The sequence below is a fragment of the Eubalaena glacialis genome, chromosome 14 (genome assembly GCF_028564815.1).
Source record: "Eubalaena glacialis isolate mEubGla1 chromosome 14, mEubGla1.1.hap2.+ XY, whole genome shotgun sequence".
NCBI classification, from domain to species: domain Eukaryota; kingdom Metazoa; phylum Chordata; class Mammalia; order Artiodactyla; family Balaenidae; genus Eubalaena; species Eubalaena glacialis.
Window position 1 is genome coordinate 85,627,194 of NC_083729.1, and position 21,711 is coordinate 85,648,904.

General features: G+C 42.6%; 1 protein-coding gene across 1 annotated transcript in view; it reads left to right on the forward strand.

Moving 5' to 3' along the window:
* Positions 1 to 21,711, forward strand: part of VWA3B (von Willebrand factor A domain containing 3B) — a 208,738-nt gene that overhangs the window by 62,901 nt on the left and 124,126 nt on the right. Inside the window, exons 7-8 of the mRNA XM_061211052.1 lie at positions 12,818 to 12,952; positions 20,533 to 20,541. Coding sequence (XP_061067035.1) covers positions 12,818 to 12,952; positions 20,533 to 20,541 — 144 coding nt within the window. The remainder of the gene's footprint in view (positions 1 to 12,817; positions 12,953 to 20,532; positions 20,542 to 21,711) is intronic.

Sequence of the window (21,711 nt, forward strand, 5' to 3'; positions counted from 1 at the left end):
CCTTGACATATATACACTACCAAATGTAAAATAGATAGCTAGTGGGAAGCAGCCGCATAGCACAGGGAGATCAGCTCGGTACTTTGTGACCACCTAGAGGGGTGGGATAGGGAGGGTGGGAGGGAGATGCAAGAGGGAGGAGATATGGGGATATATGTATATGTATAGTTGATTCGCTTTGTTATAAAGCAGAAACTAACACACCACTGTAAAGCAATTATACTCCAATAAAGATGTTTACAAAAAAAAAAGATTGAGTTGTATCAGCAGTTTGCTTACTGCAGCTTTCCTTGCCAATGTATTAAAAAGCCTTTTAAAAATTTCGACCAATTATATTGCATTTGTGCCCATTATCAATTCAAGATTTAAAAGGCTATAATTATTCTCTAAAGTTTCCGAAGTCCTTTGGACTACTCCAACTCAGATTAGTGGAGACTGGATAACTTAGATAAATGCATAGCTACAAGTTCTTATTTCATTTAATTTTGATGTGTGATACTTGTTGATAAATAGATATTTGTAGGAATCTGCATTTCTTGTAATGGGTTTGATAAATGAATTGTAATAGTATCTACAAATAAGTTAATTATGTGTGAATTTTAATGAACTTTTAGGCCTCATATTTTGGGGCATATCCTTACGTCATCCTCTTCCCCTCATAGCAAAAAGTAGTTGTAGGCTGAGAACAGTTTTGTCTTGTTTCTTGCTTCTTTGCAAAGACAGCAATAGATATATCGTGTACAATCATTTCTTTATTCTGTGCTTGCTTTGGATTCTTATATGTACTTGGAAGAATTTCCCCCCCAGATTGAATTTTCTCCTGTTTGCTCGTTTTCCCAGGACTGCTCTTTTTGGGTGACAGAAAGCTTTTCCAGTGTTTTGACACAGGCAATGTGTGCTACTTAGGGTGGTACATTAAATAGTGCATTACATTAAAATTTTTTTCTACATTACTTCCTAAGAGTTCATGGGCAGTTTTCTCTGGCTGTCAGGAATGTTTAGAGAGAGGACAGGAAGAGGACTAAGGTTCATGGCACCTACTGCGTCAGCCCCTCTGAGCACTTGTGCAGATGGTGGTGCCTGCCCACCTCAGGAATCAAGAGTAAATTACCTCTCATCTCTGATTCTGTGGCCAGGTGCTGTCCAAAGACCTTCCCCTGGATTTCTGAGAACTCTTAGGGGAGGGGGGATACCCTTCTATTCTCCTTGCCCTCTGGGATCCTCTGTTTGCCTGGCGCTGTGTCTGGTTTGTCCATGCTAGTCTGGATGAAAATTCAGCTTCTCTCTTTATTCCCTCCCACCATCCTCCTCGCATACTCTTCATTAGGTGTGATTTTTTTTTAAAAAAATATTTATTTATTTATTTGGCTGCGCCGGGTCTTAGTTGTGGCGTGCGGGATCTTTAGTTGTGGCATGCAGGATCTTTTTAGTCGTGGCATGTGGGAATCTTTCAGCTGTGGCATGCATGCAGGATCTAGTTCCGTGACCAGGGCTCGAACCCTGGCCCCTGCATTGGGAGTGTGGAGTCTTAACTGCTGGACCACCAGGGAAGTCCCCATTAGGTGATATTTTAATAGCTGCTGCTGAGACACTGGAAGAGGAAAGAGTGACATACATCCTCCCTGGCTCCTCCCTTCTGTTTCTCCCTTTCGCCTCCTGAAGCTTCTCACCATTTCTTTTCAAGAGCAAAGCCTGCCACTGAGTCTCCCCTCCAATCCTGACGGCTGTGTCTTGTACTTGGGGTTCATTGAGCTTCTTGGACCTGCTGGTTTATAGTTTTCATCAATTAGTAATACTTTCGCCATTATTTCTTGATCACAGGTCTACAGGTCAACTGCAGATTGATTAATTGAGGAGGGACGTGTCCTTCTTTAACTAGTGGTCTCCAGGATATATTTCTGTTGTGGCAGTCAGCATGAGCCGTGAGCACAAGCGCCAAGCCAAGCCATGCAGCCCTACTTAAGGCCTCTGCTCATGTCACACCCACTAATATTCTGTTGGCCAAAGCAAATGACATGACCAAGTCCACATCAAGCAGATGAGGACATCTACTTCACTCACACTGAGATGGGGAGAGAGATGAATATTTGCTAAACAATAATGCAAGCTCTCACAATGTTTTGTTCTTGAATAATTCTTTTTTTGACTTTGGCAAACAGTGTTTGCTGGAAAGTGAATCAACTTTGGAGTCAGACCTGGATTCAAACCCTAGTTAGTTTTGCCACTAACTACTTGTGTGACTTTAGGTAAGTTACCTAACCTTTCTGAGCTATGTTCTCTTAGTTGTAAAAATGGGAAAAATAACATTTACCTCATATGATTGTTGGGGGAATTAAGGCATATAATACCCATGGTAATGTTTAGTACAAAATTGACATTCAATTAATATTAGTTTCCTTTTAGGATTCCAAGTGGGCTTTTATTGTAGACATTGGCTCTAGAAAGTAAAATAATCCAACAGGATAGTGAGCATTTTCAGGCTAGTTACGATAGTAACCAGTTCATTCGCATGCATAGTGATGGATGGGAATCGGAATTTGGGAGCAGGAAGTGAATACTGTACTGATTAGCTGCGTCCCGATTGGAGGTGGATCCATTTTCAAGGTTTATATTAAGGGTAGGTGACCAGGACCTTTCTAGAGGAAATCAGGAGCACCTGTTCATCTACTAGCAGTGGTACATAGGATTATACTGCAGGGCCCTTTCTGGGCATGACTTTCCCCCACTTCCCTATTGTCACATTGGGCGCAGTGAGAGGTGTGAATGGTGCAGGAATATTTGTCAGTTGGACGTGGTAATTTTCAGTTCTCATAAGCTTTCATGATTGGATGGGATGGATTGTTCTGCATGGGAGCTGGGTTATTGCTGACTTGGGAAGGAACTTTAACTGCTGGTCCTTTCCAGGGACTGTATCTTTAAAGGGTACAGTCCTAATTCCATGGGAAGCTGCTCCTTAAGTTGGGAAAGCCTTGTAGGCCCAGAGTGAGGGGTCTACGTAGTGGTCTGGGGGCTCCCTCTTAGGAAGGAAAAAGGCTTCTGATCTCTAGGGTTCGGAGCAGACCTCATCTTTTACTTTGGTTTTTCTCTTCCTGTTTTGTCCTCAAAAATTTAATTAAACTGAAATAGTAAGCATGGACTGAGAAAATCACATTAGAGTAAAATTTTTCACTGAGGACCTGGCATCAGCCTAAACAAAAGTCAATAATTTTGGCATTGATGTGGCTAGCTCGAAATCCGGACTCATCGGTGAAGCTGACAGTGGACTCATTTTCCATGCCAGGCTCTTCAGAATTGAGAATGCAAGACATCCAGCGGTAGGATGAGCACCCAGGCTGATGGCCGTGGTTGGAGTTCTGAGCTCCCACTTCAAGCCAGAGCTGGTATCTTATACCAGAGGAGGAGGAAGGGGAGGGGAGGGGGGGGGAGGGGAAGGAAGAAGAAGAGGCAGATACAGACACTGGAGAGGCAGTCTTAACTTTAGCGTGTTTCATATATGCAACCACAACCCACAGCTCAGGACCCCCTCATGGTTCCAGATCAGGGTTGGGCAGCTCAACACCTTTCACTTCTAGCCCCATCTCCCGCCATCAGCCATCATTAGTAGATCTGTGATCGCCTCTTCCTTCTGAGCCTGGACTCCCCTCAGCCAGCTCAGCCCAGCATGCTGGCCAGCCTCTGCTCCTTGAGCAGAAGCGGCAAGTAGGGTTCAGTGTGCTCATCACCATATTTTGCTCATGGGATAAGAGAAAGACTGCAATGAATAAGTAAAAAGGAGTGAGTTTTGGAAAAGATGAGAACTCTAATTTGAAAAGATACATCTACTCCAATGTTCATAGCACAACTATTTACAATAGGCAAGACAGGGAAGCAACCTAAATGTCCATTGACAGATGAATGGATAAAGAAGATGTGGTACATATATATGATGGAATATTACTCAGACATAAAAAGAATGAAATAATGCCATTTGCAGCAACATGGATGGACCTAGAGATTATCATACGAAGTGAAGTAAGTCAGAGAAAGACAAATATGATATCACTTGTATGTGGAATCTAAAAAACGGATACAAATGAACTTATTTGCAGAACAGAAATAGACTCAAAAACATTGAAAACACACTTATGGTTACCAAGGGGGAAAGGATTGGAGAGGGATCAATTAGGAATTTGGGATTAACAGATACACATGACTATATACAAAATAGATAAACAACAAGGACTTACTGTATAGCACAGGGAACTATATTCAATACCTTACCTTGTAATAACCTATAATGGAAAAGTATCTGAAAAAGCATATACACACACATATATGTATAGTATAACTGAATCACTTTGCTGTACGCCTGGCATTGTAAATCAACTATACTTCAATTTTTTTTAAATGGGGAAAAAAGGAGTGAATTTCCGGTAATAGGAAAAGACAGTGTTTTTCTGAGAGTGTTTTTGTTTGTGTCCAGTACTCCTGGCAAAATGGTGTTAGAAAATCTGTTCTGTTCAACAGTATTATTCTGAAGTCCAAAAATGGTGTAGCTGTAAAAATTTGGCTGATTCTACCTTTGGAAACTGCAATTTTGTGTGTGTGTTGGTAGAGAAAAATGCATGAACGAAACTCAATATTACAAAACCAAAATCTATTTGTTTTAAGGTATGTTCAGGCTGACAGGCTTAAGGAGAAAAAACAACCAAGTCCTCATTCTTGGAAGATACTTGTGATCTTTAATTAGATATTTAAAGTTTGCTGGCCCATCACTCAGGCTTGGTTTGGCTTCTTTGTTTCTAAGCTCTAATTTAATTTAGAAACACTGACTGGTGCCTGTTTATGGGTTACTGAGAGCAGTTCTCTCAGAGGTCTCCTTCCTGCTCCCTAGAACTCAGTTTAATTCAATGGATGGAGCTGGAGCAGCTGCACTTCCAAAATTGTTGCCGCATTACAGTTTACAAGGCTGAGACTTTATCTCCGAAGTCCTGCTCCTTCTAATAATGGCTTGCCTTGGATTTCTTATTACTGCTCTGAGACAGTCCTCTTGTTAGCAAAGCATTTATGAAACGCCTTCTGTGTGCTTTAGTGTCTCACTAGGGGTGAGGAGGAGATTCAGAAGGAATAAAAGACAAGTTTCCTATTCAGGGAACCCTAAACTCTTAGGATATCAATTATGCTTCTGCTTGATGATTTCAAAAGTTGCTCCTTCACAAAAAGGAGGGGATATATGTATATGTATAGCTGATTCACTTTGCTGTACAGCAGAAACTAACACAACATTGTAAAGCAACTCTACTCCAATAAAAACTAATTTAAAAAAATAATAAAAGCGGGAAAAACAAGGTGCTTCTTCCCATCACAACTGCAGGATCTCAGTTTAGGATTTAAGAATTGCCCACCTACACTCAACCCTCTTGTTCCCTTAGTTCAAACCTTCACCTAACGGTTAGGAAGGTCTAGTTTTCCCCACCCGAGAGTAAGTCTCTTTAAGGGCAGGGACCCCCTGTATTTTTTTCCCCCATAGTGGGTTTAAATCCTGGGTTCCTTGTTTATTCTTAGCCTGTCACCAGGACCCCTGCACTGCTCGCTGGAACCCTCTCTTGGCACCGGGCAGTGGTGGGCTCAGCCCAGTTCTTTAGTCACCAACATAATCAGTCTCTTAGGATCACACTGAAATAATCAAGTGGGTTCAGACATCCTGCATCACCTAACAAAACATTGAAACATAGAGAAATCTCTGAAAAATCTTTTTAAAATTAAATTGAATTACTAGGAAAAAAGAGCTAGTGTAGATTTCTGATTACATTTGAATACGCTTGTTCTGATTTCAAGGTGAGGGATCTACTCCACATATATTATTTGAAAGTGGAGCATTGTGCTGAGCTCTGGGGTTACAATGATGAAAAAAGGGGCTCCCTCTCTTCAAGAAGCTGATGTTCTGGAGCAGCCTACAAGGTGTCAGGGATACACCACAGAGAGCAGTTACAAAAAGGGATAAACGTAGTTCTGTCCTCAAAGTAATAACAGTTTGATAAGGGATGCAGTATGCCGATAGTAGAAGCTCAACACTGGAGAGCTCTCAGAGTTAGTAAAACCCATCGGGCCTGCCTGTGGGTGACCGCCAATCCCAGCGCAGGTAGATTACAGCTAAGCCAGCAGGTGTGGGCTACAACTCAGTAAAGTGCAGCATTAGGTCCTGACCTCAGTGTTACAGCTCACCAACCATCATCGTCTACAGATCAGAATTACAAACTGGGTGGTTTCCATACCAGGAAGAGATGAGCCTATAAGCCCCTTGAAGGAAACTAAAAACAACCAGTACATAACAGATGAGGTTTGCTTACACAAATCCTGCATTGTGGTAATTTTTGAGGATATACAAGGACAGTGCTCCACATGGAAAGAGTATGGGGAGGGGGAGTTGGAGACAGACAGACCTGAGGCTGAAGGCTGACTTCATCACTTGTTAGTTGTGTGGCCTTGGGCAAGTTCCTTAATTTCTCTGAACCACAGTTTGCTCATCTGTTAAGTGGGAGTGATGAGCCCTACTTGGGTGATGGTTGTAAGAACAAATGAAGTAGTATGTGTAAGTGCCCAACACAGTGGCTGGCACATAGTAGGTACAAAGTCAATTTTACTTTCCCCCTCTTCCTCCTTCTTTACGTATCAGCAGGAAGCAGCCATTATGAAATACATCTAAAATAAACGACACTCTTAGAAACAGTAGAATATCATGAACCATATCAATGAGAGTGGCCTGGAACGGGTATCTGGAAGATGGTATGTCAAGGACTCTCTGACACCTTGAAGGTCAGACACAAAAAGAGCTTTGACTCTTTAGGAGCATTTCTTAAGGGCAGAAATAGGGACATCAGGGTATTAGAATATTGTTCCCAGAAATCACCCAACTTTGTTCTGTTTTTTCTCCAAGCATATGCTGGATAGAAATAATTTGCGTACATGCCTGACTTGCCTAAGAGACTAAAGCTTTGCACACTTTTGTTGCAAGAGAATCACAGGGATGCTTGTAAGAGTACAGTTTCCTGGATTCCCACCCTCGGAGTGAGTCTGGGGTATGGCCTAGGAATCTGCATTTTGATAAGCTGATTGGGGGTTCTGACACAAGTTCTAAGGACCACACTTTGGGAAGACCACCCTGGAGGGGGAGCCTCTTCAAAGCTCACACTGTTTCCTATTCACTCTGTATTTCCAGTGCCCAGATATCATGGGCGTTGGTTGAGTTTTGTTGAAGAAATGAATGAATGATGATTCTCCGAGAAGATGTCCTGTTGTGAAAAGGATATTTTTAAATGATTGGCTTCCTGGTTTCTAGGTTAGTCTCTTGTGAGTTTGAAGAAATAATGAGTCTCCTAAAACTTACTCATTCCTGAATGACCTGGCAGAGCTGGGAAGAGACCCCTCTATGTGAGTGAGACCCAGTCCCCAGTAGCCCATGTGACCTACCATCCCCAAAACGGGTTTCCATTGAGGGCAGGAGGCAGAGCAGATGCTAGCGTGGGATCGCTCCCGCAAAACAACAGTCCTAGCCTTACTGTTTCTCTCTTGATTCAGAGTTGGTTGATAGAAATCAGTGAGCAGCCCTGTGAGCATCTTATAATTCTTTTTGGGCACTGTAAGTCCCTTAGAACCAAAAGAAGTGCAGGCCCTTTATGTGATTGGAAAAGCTGAAAAACAAAAACTTTCATAAATTTGCTCTAAAGGAAACTCATAAAGTTCCTTCGAATTTACCATTTCATTAAAACACTTACCTTTGAGTTGGTGTCTTCTGAATGGCATTAGCGATTCTAACTAGGATAGATTTATCCAACTAAACTTTATTCATGGGCATTTTGGGCATTTTCTCTTTAGATATTGCTTCTCTATTCTTGTACCTGTGTCTTTATCACCTGTTTGCTAGTAGCCCCCAGAGTCTGGGGTCATGCTTCTTACTGAGTTTTGTGGAACACTTGCTCTCTATCATGGGGAGAAGAGTTATGGTTTTTATACAGGTTTTCTATGTGAATATTGGACAATTAGACTGCATTCCATTTGCATGTTACAGTGTTACACTTAGAAGAAAGAGGCCCCAGGAGATGGTACCATAGCCGCCTATTAAGAGTTGTCCATACTTGATATTTGAAACTGCTTTTAAGGCATCATGATGTTTGTGAAACACATATATTCATTGTCCCAAGAAAACGTTAGACATTTATCAAGATGGTGAAATGACTCTATTTGCTTTAAATTAATTAATGGTTAATTTCCATAGGGCGAGACTGAGCAAAATATCTTAATATGTCATTTAACACAAGGAACTGGGAATGCTTCCATTACAACGAAAACTACTGATTTCACCACTTTCAATCCCTTTATGGATGTAATATACACCCTTTTACCAGATGCATATTATAATTTTAGGTCTCTGGGGATTTTAATTACCTCATTGCTCATTATTATTTTTAAATGTTATATCACTTTCTGAAAATAGAAGTGCTGTGTTTTCCTGAAAATACTGCCTTTTATAGTCATGTTCAACTCTTTCAGATCCTCAAGACTGAGTAGGCATTTAGGGCTCAGGCAGTCAGCAGAGTCTCCACCCAGGGGGGCCAGTTCTTCCCCCAGGAGTCCTGGGTGATGGGGAAAGGGCCACAGCAGGACCCAGGGGATGGTCTGGGATTCACGGTTGCTGAGGGTGGTTTTAATTTAATTTAATAGCCCTTCCCTTCCTGCCCCTGGTATTGCTAATATTTCAGATATGGGGGTGGGGGGTAGGGACCTTGCCTTGCTGTGGCACAAGGACCTAAAAAGAAATTACTTACTGCTCTAGGGCATGTCACTGTTAATGTCTGGAACACCTAGGGCATAGCCATACGCTCAAATGATATAAGTCTGTTACATACCATTCAGAAGAGTTTCTTGCATTATTGGGGGTTGTCGGTTATGAGACAGAGCAATCCCTTGAGGAAAGAACGCATTAGGTGTTCCGTCATTGTTTCTTTGTAATAAAGAAAAATGAAAAGAAGGAAGGATAGGAATCCTTACTGGAAACCCTGGATCCTGTGCTGAGTGCCGTGGAGGATACACAGAGAGAAGAGACATTCTGCCCTTGCAAACACAAACCGTAATCCGACACAGCAGGCTGATACTGTAGGAAAGCTGTAGATCACAGCTCTCGGCCCCAGGATGGCCCTGGACCCACGGCTGAGTGGTGAGCTGTGTTGTAAGCAGCTGCTTACTAAAAATAAAGCCTCGTGTTTGTGAAGGATTGGCTTCAATTAGCCTGGATTCAAGGTCTGGATACACTAATTCACCATCCCCGGCTGATGCTTCTTTATGCTCTTTGGAATTGGAGGTTGGCCTGCCAGGCAGCCAGGAATTGCATATGGCGCCAGCCTCTTTAATTGCATGTGGCCTGAGAGTGTGTCCTGGCAGCAAAAGCACCGAGAGCAGTGGTTGTGGCTGGTTCATTTCATGGGAATTGAAAAGGAGCAGGAGGCAGATCGCTGTTTCCTGGGGTGGCAGGGCAGAGTTTGATGGTGGAGTCAGGCTGCTGCCTTGAATGAAAGGTGGGGCTGGGTGAGTGCAGTGGAGGGCTCCGAGCCCCCTGATAGGGAGCACAGGGGAGTGCAGGGGCCCTGGAGGGCTGGGAGGACGGTGCTCTTACTGGGTTCATGGTGGCAGACTATTAGAGGGGGTGTCATGGCGGGGGCCTTGAACCCTGGATTTGAATGCCAGCTCAGGGTTCTCTGGCAGTGCCCACACACCACATATACCACCCACCACATATGCTCAACAGATATTTGCCACGTGAATAGATCAATGACTTGGACTCTGACAACTGGACTTTATCCTACAAGTGAGACAAGGAAGATTTAACAGGGAGGTGGTGTTTGGTGGCAGGTGGGCTCTTCCCCTGACACATCCAAAGGTATCTGACCTGGGTCTCATTCATATGTTAAACAAGCCAGTCAGTACCGGGTGCTAACAACAAACAGCAGCTTGATGTGACATCACCTCCAGCTAGTGTCAGCATTCTGTGAGCCTTCAAGTGGTTACCACAAGGCCTATGGGGGATGTCAGGGGTTGGTGTGGGAGGGGGCAGTTGGGGTTGGAGGATCTTTTAGGTCACCTGGGTGTCTGTATGAGGAACCATATCCTGTCTCTGTGCGCGGCAGGATCCGCTGTGGTTTCATCTCCTTTCTGGTTTGGCCTGGAGAACTTCAAACTCACAAAGCTCTCTGAATACTGAAATCTCCTGTGCCTTGTCCTCCGCGCTCTTCTGTTTCCAGTGGGGCTGTCCCCCTTGGCTGCAGCTGTCTGATTTCCCAGCTAAGCTCCTTAGAAGTGACCTGGATAAATATGGCAGCCCTTCCTGACTGCCTGTCAAATAACTTGAAATAAAACCTCTACCTTCTAAGTTAGGCTTTTTATTGCCTGTGGTTTTTCTTGTCTGCTAGCTGGTTTTGTTTCATTATGTTTTGTTTTTAAAGCAAACCAAGTTAAATGGGTAGTTTTGAGTTGTTTTGTTTTCTGATCACCAGCGTAGGAATCTGTAGCTGCCTGATTATAACGACTAAACCAGTGGAGTGAGAGTCTGATGACTACTTGCTCAGGAGAGCACATCCCAGGTCACTGCTGCCCCTTAAACGCACTTTCCTGTCCTTGGATCAGCGAGCAGCAACTGTATTTCCTTGGAAGTTTTTCCTTTGAGGCTGAAGGAGTAGTCTACTCCTTCTTAAGATGTTATTGACAAGCTTGAGGGAAATGGAAAGCCTTGACTCATTTGAAACTTTTAAAGAGAGAATTCTGCTACTTAACACCTCCAGGCTGAAGCAAGCAGCTGGAAGCCAGTTTTGCTTTCACAGGGTCAGAAAATCCTATGGGCTCCAGGTTTGCAATGGGCAGCAGCCTGCGATATTTTTGGAGTTCCAGCGTGGAGCTGGGTACTCATCACGTTTCACTCCTCGGGCTATTGATGGCTGTGGAGCCCTGGTGGCCATCCATCTCTGCCAGGGCTTGTCACTTGCTTCTTAATAAATATAGCTATTAATACTCTCTCACTTGATCTGGCCTACTTCAGGAGGGCCAGAGCTCTGATTTCCCTTAATTCCGCCCCACCCTTCTGGACTACATTTTAAAAGTCAGAAACATCAACTCTGGTCTGCCCTGGTAGCTTAAGGTCAGTCTTTTGGCCCAGGGTGGACGAATCTCCTGGGGCGGCCCCTACACCTGATGGCTATTCTCTTTCTCTGTGGTTGTGGGATCTCAGGCATCTGTGGACTGTTAAGTGGGATGCCATCAGCAGCTTGGGTAGGGACCTCTGTAAACCAGCCGTCCCTTTTCTAGGACACCTAGTCAGGGTGGCTGAGTTGGTACAGTTACACCAACTTGGGTTTGACACCCTGCTCTGCCACTCTTGAGGGTATGACCTTGGACAACTAACTAGCTCCCCCTCAGTTTACACAGCTGTGAAATGGGGACAGGAATAGAATTTGCCTGGAGAATTGTCGTGAAGAGAGATGAGAAAATGTTTCGAAAGGCCTAAGCACAATGCCAGGCACATAGCAGGTACCCCAGAAAGGTATTTCTCATTAGAGAATCGGGACTCAGCTTACTTAAGTAATAGCAGCATCAGTGTTCTCTGAGCCGACTGTACACAGTCTGTGAAGTAGATTTCTTGTGAATGTTTGTTTTTAAATAAACTTTTATTGGAATGGAGTCTTTAAAACTAGAGAATACGTCTGCTAAATTCTTGTCTGAACAACCTTTTAGAAGCACCCCAGAGCAGGGACTCCTCTATAGCCCCCACGATGCCATGAGTGGTGCCAGGCTGGTGGCTGGGCCTGCGGCTGCCACTGAAAATGGGTGATCGGCATCTTCTAAGCATGGTTGCCTGTTGGGGTCACTGCTGGCCTCGTATGCACAGCAGCCTCTGGCGGAGAGAACTGTAGGTTCACATACAGTTGTAAGAAATAACAGAAATGCCCACATGCTCTTTACTGGGTTTCCCCATGGTAGCATCTTGCAAAACTATAGGACGGTATCACAACAAGGATGTTGATATTGATGCTCTCAGGATACCACCGCAGGTTCCCGCGTGTTGCATTTTATAGTCATACCCATCCCCCTCCTGCTCCTACACCCTCCTTAACCTCTGGAAATTACTAATCTATTAGAGCCAGGATCTTGGTGGAGGCAGAGCCTCTGTCCCAGCCTTGGACTTCTTACCCATGGGATGAACGTCTATTGACTGATTGCTAAAATGATATAAATATCTATATTAATTAAGCCATATCATTTAAAAAATGTCGTACAGCCAAACCAAACCCTTAACTGAGACAGGAGAGGTCCAGAAAAGGAGGCCAAAGAATTGTTATTACATTAAGGAAAAACAGAGTTGTGAAGGTGGTTTCAAAGAAGCAGGAAATCTCGGCTTAATCAAGAAAGGTGAGGGGTTGTTACTTTCATATACCATTGAGTTTCCCTTGCCCACAGTGATCACCCTGGCTTTTATTGGGTGCTTTTGAATATTTTTATTCTTTATCTTATTTGAGTATTATCAATAAATTCATCTTAAAATATCCTGGCTGCCACAAATATTTACTTTATAAGGATTTATTACCTCCTAAAGTCTGCATTTATGATTTCTTGTGATGACAGCATTTTCTTAGGAATTTCACTTCTGAATCTCAAAAAGACATTAGTGGGGAAAATGGAAGTTGATGTTCAGAAATATTCTAGAAACTTGGCCAGGGTGTGCCAGGCTTGCTAGGACCACCAGAGCGTTCTGGGGCCTTCTACAGCTGCCTGCTCACACGTGTTTCCCTTCCAGGAGCTGGGGTCAGAGAGGACGTGTTTCTCATCTGGAGGGAGATGCAGGAAGCCAGCAGCACGTTGGCCCAGATCCAGAGTCTGGTGCCTGAGCCTCCCAATACCGACGTGGCCACAACAGACCACGGTGAGTGCTGTTTACGGGCATGAGGGTAGAAGAGTCATAACTGCTACTGGTTGGGGATGGGGGCTGTTTCCATGTTCCTTACCAAGGAGAGCTCCTTAGCCCAGCTCCTGAGGGGACTCTCCAGAGCTCTGCTGTGCTGTGTGTGTGTGTGTGTGTGTGCACATGTGCGTGTCTGTAGGTTGTCAAAGCAAAATCAGAGTTCTATTCAGGGACTATTGCAAGAGGGGAAAACAGACCTCAGTATGGAAGTGGGCTCAGTTATGAGTAAACATGGACCAGTGGGGATTTACAGCCAAGGAGCAGGGTGGAGGGTTGGTGGGTGGAAAATTACCGAGAAGAAACATCAGGGTTAAAAGGGGATTTCTGGCTAAACCTATCTGACAGGATTCTTGCTGAAGGCAGGCCGGGGTGATCAGACATCACCTGGGGGACAGTGGGGTATGAGGAATTTTCTCAGGTATGGGGGATCCTGGTGAACTGTCTTCGCAGGATTTTTGCTAAAATTAGGCTATGCAGAGACAAACACGGAAGTCCATAGGTCAAGATCCAGTTGAAAAGAGGATTCAGAGGAGGCTGAGTTTGGAGTGAGAAATCTGGTTGTAAATCCCAACTCCATCACTAGATTAACCTGAATCTATCTCTTTGAGCCTTAATTTATTCTCCTGTTAAATAATGATAACATCAGTCTTAGGAGACTATTGTAAAAATTAAGTAAAATAATGCATGCTTTGCACCAAGCAGGTACTTGGTAAATGTTAGCTCGGTCTTTTCTCTTTCACAGTTAGGGCAGTGAGAATACTGATTCTTCTTCCTGAGTTCTTGAGTTAGTAAAGGATTTTCCTCTGTAGGGGACTGGTTTCATTTAGGGCACGGCTGGTAATAACAGTAGTTAACAAAGCACATACCTTACATGTCAGGCACTGTTCTAGGCACTTCACAAGTATTAACTCATTTCATCGTTACCACAATCTTATAAGATACCTGCTACTTTTATCTCCATTTAAGATTAAGTAACTTGCCCAAGGCCATGCTAGAAGTAATGAAGCCGGGATTCAAAACCTAGTTCCCCAGTAAAAATACTGATGTCTGGCTCCCAACCCAGACATTCTGATTTAATTCATAAAGGATGCAATCTGGACATTGGGAGTTTTGAGAGCTCCCCAGGCAATCCTAATGTGCAGCAAAGTTTGGAAGCCCCTGCCATGCTGTATTGCCTCCTGGTACCCTGCCTGTGTTACAGAGGCATCAGTGGGGGAGGAGAGCAAGAAGGCCAGGCTGGATGGGGTCAGGGATGCAGTTGAAGAGGAGAAGCAGGGAAGGGGACGTTAGTAGAGGGAGGAAGAGGTAGAAGGCATGGGTGAGCTTGCCCTGTGCGACTTAATAAATTCCTGGCAACAGTGACTTTTTCCTGTGAGTGGGTGTCCTGACTTGGGTCTGGGACAGCAGCAGCTGCAGTTGCTTCGCCAGGACCAGCTGTCTGGGGTTTCCAAGGAGGGGCCCAATCAGGCTTGTCTGGAGGGGCTGCTCACTTGTAGTGACACCCGTCCCCTCCTCAGCGTGAGCTTAGAGTCAAGAACTCAGAGAGTCCTCTGTCATCCTGAGAGAATGAAAATGAAGCAGGGGACCTGGGATAAGGCAAACATTCATGCCAGACAAATACTTGCTGCTAAGGTGTTTGTTTGGGGGAGTGCTATGGACTGAACTCTGTCTCCCCAAATTCAGATGTTGAAGCCCTAACCCCAGTGTGTCTATATTTGGAGACAGGGCCTTTAAGGAGGTAAAGTTACATGAGATCGTAAGGGTGGGACCCTAATCTGATAAAACAGGTGTCCTAATAAGAAGAGAGACACTGGAGACCTCTCTCTCTTCACACATCACATGAGGACACAGCCAGAAGGTTGCCATCTACAAGCCAGGAAGAGATGCTTCACCAGAAACCAACCCTGTAGGCACCTTGATCTTGGACTTCCAGCTTCCAAAACTGTGAGAAAGTAAACTTCTGTTGTTTAAGCCACCCGGTCTTTAGTATTTTGTTATGGCATACTGAGCAGACTAATAGAGGGAATATTGAGGCTTGGGGTAATCTTGAGGGTTAACAGAAGGTTTTTAGATGTTGTTTCTAAAGGAAACAAAAGAGCTATTGGCCTCCGTAATCTTTAGAAGGATAGATTGTCATCCCTTTGTTTCAATCTAATACACACACACACAGAACTAAAAACCAAAATAACTCCAAGCATAAACTTTCAAAACATGCTTTTTTCTTTTTTTTTGGCCGCATTGGGTCTTAGTTGTGGCACGCAGGCTCTCTCGTTGAGGCGCACGAGCTCAGTAGTTGTGGCACGCGGGCTTAGCTGCCCCGCAGCATGTGGGAACCTAGTTCCCTGACCAGGGATTGAACCTGTGTCCCTTGCATTGGAAGGCGGATTCTTTACCACTGGACCACCAGGGAAGTCCCAAAAGATGCTTTAAATGTACCATTTCTATTCTTTTAAAATTTATTTTATTTAATTTATTTTTATTTTTGGCTGCGTTGGGTCTTTGTTGCTGCACACTGGCTTTCTCTAGTTGCAGCAAGCGGAGGCTACTCTTCGTTGAAGTGCATGGGCTTTTCATTGTGGTGGCTTCTCTCATTGCAGAGCATGGGCTCTAGGCGCGCGGGCTTCAGTAGTTGTGGCATGTAGGCTCAGTACCTGTAGCTCGTGGGCTCTAGAGCACAGGCTCAGTAGTTGTGGTGCACGGGCTTAGTTGCTCCGCGGCATGTGGGATCTTCCTGGACCAGGGCTCGAACCCGTGTCCCCTGCATTGGCAGGCGGATTCTTAACCACTGCGCCACCAGGGAAGTCCCTACCATTTCTATTTTAAAAAGGAAAATTTGGTCAGGACCTTTCCACTGTTGGATACCAAAAGAAGCTTTTGTAACCTTGCTTTGGCCCCAAAGGCCACATGTAGCGTCTGACTTGCTCCCGTTGCTGCCCACAGCCCAGTGTTATTGAAGCAAAGGCTGTGTCAGCCCAAGACCCTGCGTCTGCTTTGTGTGAAGGCAGCAGCCATTTTCCATGTTTGGCTGCCCAAGGCCTGCAGGCCAGAGGAGATATGGTAACCATCTGGAGAGGGGAAGGGTAGGATGGAGGAGATCAGGTGAGCTGTCATTACACGTGGAACCTTCATGTGAATTAGACAAAGTCTTCCTTCCTGGACATAGCGGCCCCCACCTGCCCCCTCGGCTGGGTGCACTGGTTCAGGGACCAACTGGCACCTATAGGACCAGGACCGGGAGGGCAGTTTCTGGCAGGGATGACTCATCAGCCTGATTCCTGGAATAAGAAGATGGGGAGGCCACACAATCTGGCCGTTAGTAATTTTGACCTCTTTTAATTACCAAGAGCAGTGCATGAGAATTACCTGAGGGGGAAAAAAAAAACTGACAAAAATATATGAAACATTGGTTTTTAAAGGCGCTTGATACCAAGCAACAAAGGCCAGTGGTCTCTGAGATACAGGAGAATCCAAGGTAAACTCTAATTGTCCCAGCTTAATGCTTAGTGCTTTGAGAGAGTTTCCAGACCATGATGTAGGGAGAAGGATCCCAGGTAGAGCACAGCAAACTTCCAGGTTTGAGAGATAGAGTTAGGAGTCCAGGGAGATCAAGATATCAAGATTTCACAGGACAAAGTACCAGAGAGGAGAGAGGTGCACAGAGAGAGAACTCTGGAAATCTGCAAAGAGCCCCTCTTGTGATTTCTGCTCAATATTGATCATTCTATGAGGAAATTAACTGAGGCTGGGGAAGATCCATTGGAAAGAATTAGAAAGAAAGGGTTTAGAGCTCACACAGGGCCAGGAACAGTGCCTGTTCTTACCAGCCTGATTGGAAAAATTTATAAGTCACAGAGCACTGGGTAGACTACTTGGGAAGGTCTTGCCTCAGTAATGGGGACTGACTAGCCTTAAACTGAGCTCTGGGCCCTTCTAAGAAATCATCAAAGCAAGACATGAAAGTAGAGAGTTCTTTATGGGTAACTTAACTGCATCTCAGAACAAAGCTCAAGAAGATTTATAAGAATATAAAAACCTCCAGTACCCAACAAGGTAAAATTCACAACAATTGGTATCCAATCAAAGTTTACTAGGCATGAAAAGAAGAAAACTGACACAGATGTTAGAATTGGCGAAAAAAGATATTTAAACAGTTACAACTGTATTCCATATGTTCAAAAAGTTAAGTGGAGACAGGGAGGTATTTAAAAAAAATACATGTTGAACTTTTAGAGATGAAAATTTTTAGGGAAGAAAATATCTTACTTGAAAACATGCTGAATGGGATCAATGGCAGATTAGACATTGCAGGGAAAAAGATTAGTGATCTTGAAGACATAGCAATAGAAACTATCCAAAATGAGACATACGGAGAAAGAGAAAACAATAATAAATAACAAACAAATAAAAACAAATAACAAAAGAGCGTCAGTGAACTGTAGGGCAACTTCAAGTAAACAAATATACATGTAGATGGAATTCATAAGGAGAGGGGAGGAGGGAGAACACAAATATATTTGGAGAAATAAAGATTGAAAATTTTCCAAATTTGATGAAAATTATAACTTAGAGATCCAAGAAATTCGATGAATGCCAAGTACTGTACCAAAGGACATCATAATCAATTTGCTTGAAACCACTAATGAAGAGAAAATGTTAAAAGCAAGGAGAGCAAAAAAACATTTTCTGTAAAAGGAACAGAGATAAGCATGACAGCAGATTTCTTGTTGCAAGTGAAAAGACAGTGGAGTAACATCTTATTTTTTTTCATTCAGTACCTTAAACTCTCAATCTAGAATTCTATATTTTGTGAAAATATCTTTCAAAAACAAAGGCAAAATAAAGGCATTTTCACATGTACAACAGCTGAAGGACTTTATTATCAGCTCATCTGCACTGCAGGAAAAGTTAGAGGGAATCCTTCAGGCAGAAGGAGCATGTGATACTTTTATATGGAAAGAAATGAATGGCGATATGGTTCTACACAAAGGAATTAAGGACACTGGAAATAACTGCATGGGTAAATAGGTGATATTTTTCTATTCAGAGACCTTTAAAAGACAGTTGACTGTTTAAGCAAAAATAATAACAGTGTACTGTGGGTTTATACCATATATATAAAAGTTAAATGTATGATAATAGTAGCATAAAAGGCAGGAGGGGAATAGCAGCATTATTCATAAGTTCCAAAGATGAACAACCCAAAAGTCTACCAACAGATGACTGGATAAACAAAGGGTGGTATATACAGACAATGGAATATTATTCAGCTTTAAGAAGGAAACTCTGACACATGCTACAACATGGATAAACCTTGAAAACACTATGCTAAGTGAAAAGCCAGACACGAAAAGTGGTTACCAGGGGCTGGCAGGATTGGGGAATGGAGGGAGTCATTTAATAGGTACAGAGTTTCTGTTTGGGATACTGTAAAAGTTCTGGAGTTGGATGGTGGTGATGGTGATTCAACAGTGTGAAGGTACTTAATGCCACCTAAAACTGGTTACAATGATAAATTTTGTGTTATGTGTATTTTACCACAATTGTAAAAACAGCAAACCACTGCATTGCAAAAAAAAAAAAATCCAGGAGGGGAGAAATGGAAATATGCTATTGTAAGGTTCTTATACTATGTGTGGGGTGATATAATATCAATTGAAATTAGACCATGATACATTGAAAATGTGTGCTATAAACTAAAATAACCACTAAATAACAAAACAAGCCAACAAACAGGATAAATTGGATTTGAAAATACTCAATCCAAAAGCTGTCAGGAAAAAAAGAGAGAGAATTAAGGACAGATGGGGCCAATAGACAACAAATAGCAAAATGATTGACATAAACCTAACCATGCATATGGCAAAACTTACCAGTTTGTACATTTTAAATATATATGGTTTATTGTTATCAATTATCAATTATACCTTAACACAGCTCTTACTAAAGTAACACAGGAGGCTGTGCATCTCTCCTGAAGTGCTGAGCTGTTCAGAGACATTGGTGTTGGCATATCCGAGCATTCTATATGTGTGTGTATGTGTCTGTGTGGGTGCCAGGTATGGCTCTCAAACGATAATATGGCCTTTCTCAGAAAACATTCAAGAATTTGTCCAAAGTTAGGGAGACTTTACTCTTCTTTGGATGATGCTTCAGCTCAAAGCATTTCAGGAACTCTGCATTTGCAGTAACCTTCACAGACATTTTATGACTCACTAGAGATAATTAGTCTAATCATGTTGTGTAGCGATGCCGAAATTGGACTCCGCATACTTGGTTGGTTCAGAATATCAAACTCAATGTCAAAAGACAAGGAAAAGGCAAAAGGTCCATTCAGGCTCTGTAGGAAGTTCCATCAAGGAGCTCTACGGGAGTTTTGAGCATTTTTTTTAACAAGTGGAGAAAGAGATAATGCTCATTTTTATTGGCATTGTATTAAATAACTGGCCAGATTTCTCTGTAGTCATTGGTGATGGTGAAGTACACAGGTTTGGAGTTACAAAGACATTAATCTTGGCTCTGTCCACTGCTGTGTGACCCTGGGCAAGACATTTATTATCTGTGCCTCAGTTTCCTTATTTGCAAAATTAGGATAGTGATAATACCTAATAACAATGCGCTGTTGTGAGAATTAAATGAGAAAATATATGTAAAACACTTAGAACTGTGCTGACACACAGAATGTAATGATAGCATAAAAAAAGTTTGATCCATTTATTTATTCTTTTGTTTATTGAATACTCACTATACGTAGCTCTGTGCTAGACAGTGAGTATAATGATGAAAAACAGACATGGAATGGCCCCTAATAAAGCAGGCTCTTGTACCATTTCTTGTTCAGGAAGGGTAGAAAATCAGAAGCACATGGAAGTGTAATTCCCACCTGGGGTAGTATGACTAAGGAAAGGTGTGAGCTCCTGAGGTTTTTGGGGTAAAGGAAAGCCTCGCTGAGGAAATGACATTGGAGCTGATATCTGAGGGTTGAGGGGGTGAGTTAATGAGATGAAGGGTGGGAGTAAGGGAAGAATTTATGCTAGGCAACAATAGCGCATGCAAGGGTCCTGAGGCAGGAAGGAGCATGGCACTTTAGTAGAGCTGGAAAAGATGAGTGTGGCCAGAGCTCAGAATTCAAGTTAGCAATTGGCCTGTGATGAGTCTGGAAAAGTACATAAGGACCAGACCATGCTGGGTCTGGAGTCCATGGCATGAGAAGTCAGTTCTTAATTTCAGACCAATGGGAACCCAGTGGAAGCTTTTAAGCAAGGGAATGATAAGATCAGATTTGCATTTAGAAAAACACCACTTTGACTATTGTGTGGGAAAAGATTGGAGGGGAGGGACCAAGTGAGGATGAGGGAAGAGAGTTAGGATGTTAGTATAGACAAGAAATGAAAGAATATTGGACTAGGGTGATAGTATGTGAAGATGATGCTAAGTGGGCAGATCTGAGGGAGAATTCAAATATTGAACCTGGCAGGACTTAGGGTTAAAGAAGTTACAGGTGTCAAAGCTAAGCTCCTAGATGAATATTGACGAAGCTGATTAATAAGCAGCAAGTGAGAGTGCTAGAAAGGGCCAGTATTTTGTTTAACTCAAGCATACGTTTTCTCATGGGTAGTGAGCTCTGTATTTTCCAGACAAAAAACACAAACATAAAAACATCTGCATAAGAGTAGCATGTAATGCTTCCACAAATCAGTGTTAAGGCTCTCACTGAAAAAATCCCCCCAAAATGTGGGAGAAGAATTATTTCATTAGGATTCTGTAGATGTGGTGCATTTAATTCAGGAAGGTTATTGGAATGTAATACAAGATATGATGAAATGTCAAAGCTAGAATCATGTTGTTAGAAAGTGACTGTGTTAAATGAAAATAAAAATTCAACTTATCAAGATTTGCGGGATGCAGCAAAAGCGGTGCTTAGAGGGAAATTTATAGCATTGAATGCAATTAAATTAAAAGATAAGACAGATCCAAAGTCAATAAGCTTCCACCTTAGGAAACTAGAAAAAGAGGAGCAAATTAAATGCAAAGTACACAGAAGAAAAAAATGATAAAAATTGGAGCAGATATTAATGAAGTTGAAAACAAAATCTGTAAAGAAAATCAACAAAATCCAAAGCTGGTTCTGATTCTTTGAAAAGATCCATAAAATCAATAAGCTTCTAGTCAGGCTAGCTAAGAATGAAAGAGAAAACACACAAATTACAAATATCAGAGACGAAAGAGAAAACATCACTAGGGATTCCATATTAAGAGGATAATAAAGGAATATTATGAACAACTCTGTGCCTACAAAATTGATAACCTGGATGAAATGGACCAATTCCTTGAAAGGCACAATCTGTCAAATCTCCCACAAGAAGAAACAAACAATCTTAATAGGCCTATATCTGTTAAAGAAATTGAATCAATAACAAACAACTGTCCACAACAGAAAGCACCAGGCCCTAAAAGTGACTCCTGAAAGCATCAAGAGACAAGTGACTCATCACATGCAAGTGATCCTCAGTTCAATTAGCAACTGATTTCTCATCAGACACCATAGAGGCCAGAGGCAGTGGGATGAAATATTCAAAGTGGTGAAACAAAAAGTCTGTCAATCAAGAACACTATATCTGGGAAAATTATCCATCAAAAGGAGGAGAAATTAACACATTCAAGATAAACAAAAACTGAGAGATTTCATGGCTAGAAAACTTGCCCTATAAAAAATAATAAAGAAAGTCTTT